At 44.0% G+C, this 5000-nt stretch overlaps 1 protein-coding gene across 1 annotated transcript in view; it reads left to right on the forward strand.

Moving 5' to 3' along the window:
• The window catches only part of dacha (dachshund a), a gene marked incomplete at its 5' end in the record, with an annotated part of 86490 nt that overhangs the window by 42497 nt on the left and 38993 nt on the right, over window positions 1–5000 (forward strand). The window contains one exon of the mRNA XM_034150909.1: window positions 819–925. Within this exon, the coding sequence (XP_034006800.1) occupies window positions 819–925 (107 nt within the window). The remainder of the gene's footprint in view (window positions 1–818; window positions 926–5000) is intronic.

Consider the following 5000-nt stretch of genomic DNA (forward strand, 5'->3'; position numbering starts at 1 on the left):
CGTCCAGGCAGCTCCCATTCGAGCATATATGCCTTGAGCTGCACATAGGTCCAACGATCCATCACAGTGTCTCCACACACACACACGCACACACACACACACACACACACACACACACACACACACACACACACACACACACACACACACACACACACACACCACACACACACACAGTATTATTGTATGAGAGAGGTTCCAGGTTGAATTGAAGCGAATATTTGTAATGTTCAGGTTGTTGTGTTTAATATTCATGAGAATATTTGTCATTGTTCAAATGATAATAAACAAACATATAAAGCATATTTGTCCACTCATATGTTGATAAGAGTATTAAAAACTTGAAAGATATCCCTCTAAGGTACATTTAGAACAGATAAAAAATGTGCGATTAATTTGCGATTAATCGCGATTAACTATTTTAATCGACTGACAGCCCTAGTATTTATTGATCCACATTCCATGATAATTCCTTTTAATTAAATCCAAACCAATTTTAACATTTTTTTTGAATTTTTCTTGCAATTTCTTCGGGAATTTTTGTTGGACATTTTCAGTTTTGTGCAGTTTTATTTATTGTCTTTGTTATTCTATGGTTTACTGCATACCCACCCACCCAAGAGAACGCTTGATATTAAATTGCCTCAGTGTGTTGCACATATACTTCTGTATGTGGGCCAGGGTATTTCCCCAGCCAAATGTCCCTCCTCTCTCTCCGTACTCTGGTGGTGTGTCACAGTAATTAATGTCCCTCCTCTGTCTCCGTACTCTGGTTGTGTGTCACAGTAATTAATGTCCCCTTCTCTGTCCGCCCGCAGCTCTCGTCCCGGCCGTCCTCCGAAGCGTTGTCCTGGGACGGGGATCCAGGAAAACCCCCGGCTGCTGCACCCAGGCCTGCTGTCCCCCAACCTGCTCTCACACACCGGTGAGAGAGAGAGTGTGTGTGTGTGTGTGTGTGTGTGTGTGTGTGTGTTGTGTGTGTGTGTGTGTGTGTGTGTGTGTGTGTGTGTGTGTGTGGTGTGTGTGTGTGTGTGTGTGTGTGTGTGTTCATGTGTGTGTGTGTGTGTGTGTGTGTGTAGGATGTACATAGCACTTGTTAGAAGCATTGAAAAGACATGAATATATAATAATTATAAGAGATGTGTCAGAAAAATACACAAAAAATCTTTGTACAAATATTGGAAGTGTGTGTGTGTGTGTGTGTGTGTGTGTGTGTGTGTGTGTATGTTTGTGTGATGGATGAATGATGATGAGTTCCTCCACCTTTTCCTTTTCTCCCCCTTTAATCACTCGTTATTTAACTGGGGCAGTGCATGTGTCTCCTAAATGTTAATGATGTCAAGACAGAGAACCTTCTGGTAAAACAAATGTCTTAATTAGGTTACTGATGTTGGAGTAAAGGAATGTAACATTTGGATTAAACTTCACAGCTTTAGGTCAACGTTGCTTTCCATTGCATGGTACGACATACAGATGTTCCACTTGTTATACCTGTTCTCTTTTTGGTTTTCTATTTGGTACCTGCTTGGTACTATTTACACAAATGTAGGGTCTGTCTTTTCCAGCTGGTGCTGTCGAGTGATTTTCAAACCCTATTTTACGTAAATGTATTGCGTTATCGAACACAAGTTGACCCTCAAATCTCTTATTAATTTGCGGAATAATTATAATGAATGTTCCTTGGATTCAATAGGGTCCTTCAACCTGATTTCGTCACTTCTAAGACCCTGAAAAAGTGTTTTCAACAGTACGAAAAGTAAGAATAGATCACCATTTTGTCCCGACACAATTTGCCACATCCTGCACAAAACTGCATTTTGTAAATGCCCAATAATCCATCAATACACGTAACATCAACGTGTCCAGATCCATGCTATCAGCGATTTGAGGCTTTTACAAAGCTAAACGTTAGCATGAAACAGGCTAACGTCCGGCAGTGGCTCAGTCAGTAGGGGCTTGGACTGGGAGCCGTAGGGTCGCCGGTTCAAGTCCCCGACCAGACCTAAAATATGGAGTGTGGACTGCTACTTGGAGAGGTCCCAGTTCACCTCCTGGGCCCTGCCGTGGTGCCCTTGAGCAAGGCACCGGACACCCCCCTTCCCCCCTCACTCCCATTGGTCCCCGGGCGCTGTACACTAGCTGCTCACTGCTCCTAGACTCGGGTTAAAAGCAGAGAACACTTGTCACTGTGTGTGCTGTGTGCTCTGGGGTTTCATCCCTCCCAATTCAATTCAAACAAAGACAATGCTAACGTGCTAACGTTTAGCTCCATCCTCAGGACATTCTGTTATCATATAGTTATAACAATGTAATAATTGGGCGTGTTTGCTGTTGTGAAGTTTTACATATGTGTCTTTTATACAACATATTCTATCCATTTCTTCTCCTCTTCCTTCCTTGCTTCCTCTTTCCTTTTCTCCTTCTTTCCCTCCTCCACCACCTCCTTTCCTTCTTCCATCCTTTCCCTGATTCCCCTTATTTCATTCCTCCTTTACTCCCCTTTTCTTATCCTCATTTTCCATCTCTCCATCCACGCCTTTATTCTCTGTGAGTGAAACATCTTCATCATCTTCGTCTCTGAAAGTGTAAATGGGTGGAAAAGGAAAACAAGCTGAGGGAGGAAGAGGAGGAAAAAGGGAGGGATGAAAAAAGGAGGGATGTCGCCAGAGGAGATGAAGAAACCTACAAAAACCGAGTGCCAGAGAGAAAGGGAGCAAAAGATGGGGGGAGGAAAAAGAGAGACAGATTGTTGAGGAGTGAATGCATGAATGAAGGGAGAGAAGAGGGTGAGGAAGAGGAGGGTGAGGAAGACTGGTGGTGATGAATGACTCGTCTCTGGGGTCTCTATCCTCCATCTGTCCATCCCTCCTCCCTTTTTCCTTCCCTCTTTCTCGACTTATCTCCCTGTTTCCTTTCCTCCCTTTCCACCCATCCTTTCTTCATCCCTTCCTTTTTTACATCATGCTATATTTAAATGATATATTGTAGGGCCATACCTATATAAGGTATATTTATACGTTTCTGTTTTCAAAATACCAAACAGATCATGCATTTTAGCCATGCCTCATTTCGCTCTATGTGCTGTTTGCTGTCTACGGGTCTGATTCTGCTGACCACGCCCCCCTGCAGGAGAGGGGAGACGTGCTCTGATCAGCTGCTGGGCTGTCAGAAGAGGGGGAGAAAAAGAGATCTCCGTCCTCCGTGTTTTATTATATAGAGTCGTTATTCATTTGTTTTAAAGCTCAATAAATAACAAAAAAGACCTTTGACCGGCACTTTTCTAATTTTGTCCGGAAGATTTAAACTTTAACGGACATCTTGACCGGCGAAACAAACTGAAACTGAAACTCTGCCGCATGGTCCCCTCGTTCCTTGGAAGAGGCGGAGAGGTGGGTGTTTGTCATCTGCTGGTGGACTAACCGGAGAGAATTACAGTGCTTGCCTCGACGGCAGTGACGTGCGGTGAGGTTCATGGCTGGTGAGGCACTGACTCACTGAGTCAGATTTACAAATATTATATTTTGACCTTAATCGAAATATTCGGTTATTTTCAAAAGCTTTTTTAGTCTGATGCTTCGATTCATTTTAAACAGACCGTTCAACAAAAGGATACCCACAATCTAAATATTGGATTGTTCTTTCTAAGTAAGATCCCATTTTCATTACAAATGTGGTCTTACCTTGACTTGAAGATGAAGTCCATGCTATCCTTCTGGACAACAATCTCTATTACTTTTTTGTAAAAGTCCTCCTTATCTTCCTGTAGTTTCAAAAGTCTAGTTTGTTGTTACGTCTACCGTCTCTGCGTAGAATTACAGTAGCTACAAGAACCTGTGGGCTCACGTGCGCCCCCTTCAGTGCGGCAGAGGTTATGGCTGCCTCCCCTGGTGCTTTTTTCATTGCCGACGTATGATGAGACCAGCGAGCCTAAATATCATATATACGTGAAATAAGTTATTTAGAGACTATGGATGGCGAGGATAAATGTAATAAAGGGATCTACAAACATTACATTGGTGACCTACAGTGAGATGGGAACAGGCATGCGCTTAGGGCCCGCTTTCCAGCCAGTTTCTGTGGGGTGACGCATTCTGAGGTGAGGCAGATCTCATCTGTGCCTCACCTCACCCCACAGTAAATGGCTTGAGCGCGCTCACAAAATAAGTGCCCGCGCTAAATTAGTGCCCGCGCTCCAGCAAGTTACTGTGGGCCTACGAGAGGCAGAGCACGTCCCTGCCTCACTTGTGTCATCAAATTTGCTGATTTTGACTATAAAAAGCGATTAGAATCATACATAAATCACACTTACAACACAGATCAGTGGAGACATTTTATTATTATTACTATTTCGTTTTTCTTTAGTTGTTTTTCCGTTACATTGGAGTATGACAGGTGAGGCTCTGCCTCCACTGACTGCACGTCGCTGCTCGACGGGGAGGGATTGCATTGCAGCGGGAGCAAACGCTTGCCTCGGGGAGGGAGAAAGAAATCCACAGCGGAAAATAAACAGAAGGGTAACCATGGTAACCAAGTCTTCTTCGCTGCTTTTGTGGCAGACTACAGCGCCACTTACAGGCCTGGCATATGTACTACAGCGTCTCCAGCGCTTTCGAACGGCAATGGCCGTGGCTGTCTCCTCCTGATTGGTGGAGTTGGCCCAATAGCCGTAGCGCCACCGTCCTGACGTCAGGACAGTGTTCAAATCTGGATCAGTTTTTATCAGATCCGTTGCAGCCCCTTTTTTAGAGATTTGGGTATGGAGGAAAATAGAGAGGGTTGTGTTTTCTGACACTTGGTGAGTTCCCTGGAACACCGGGGACACATATTCATGTAGAAAAGACGTACTAAAGTGCATTTTGCGTGATAGGTCCCCTTTAAAACTCTCTCCTTTCCACACAACATGATGTGCATTTCCTCCTTGTTTCCTCTCCTCTTCTTCTCTCCTTTCTAATTTTCCTCAAACTTAAATCTGCTCTATTCCTCCCTCCTTCCTTCTTATG

The sequence above is a fragment of the Trematomus bernacchii genome, unplaced genomic scaffold (assembly GCF_902827165.1).
Source record: "Trematomus bernacchii unplaced genomic scaffold, fTreBer1.1, whole genome shotgun sequence".
Lineage (NCBI taxonomy): Eukaryota > Metazoa > Chordata > Actinopteri > Perciformes > Nototheniidae > Trematomus > Trematomus bernacchii.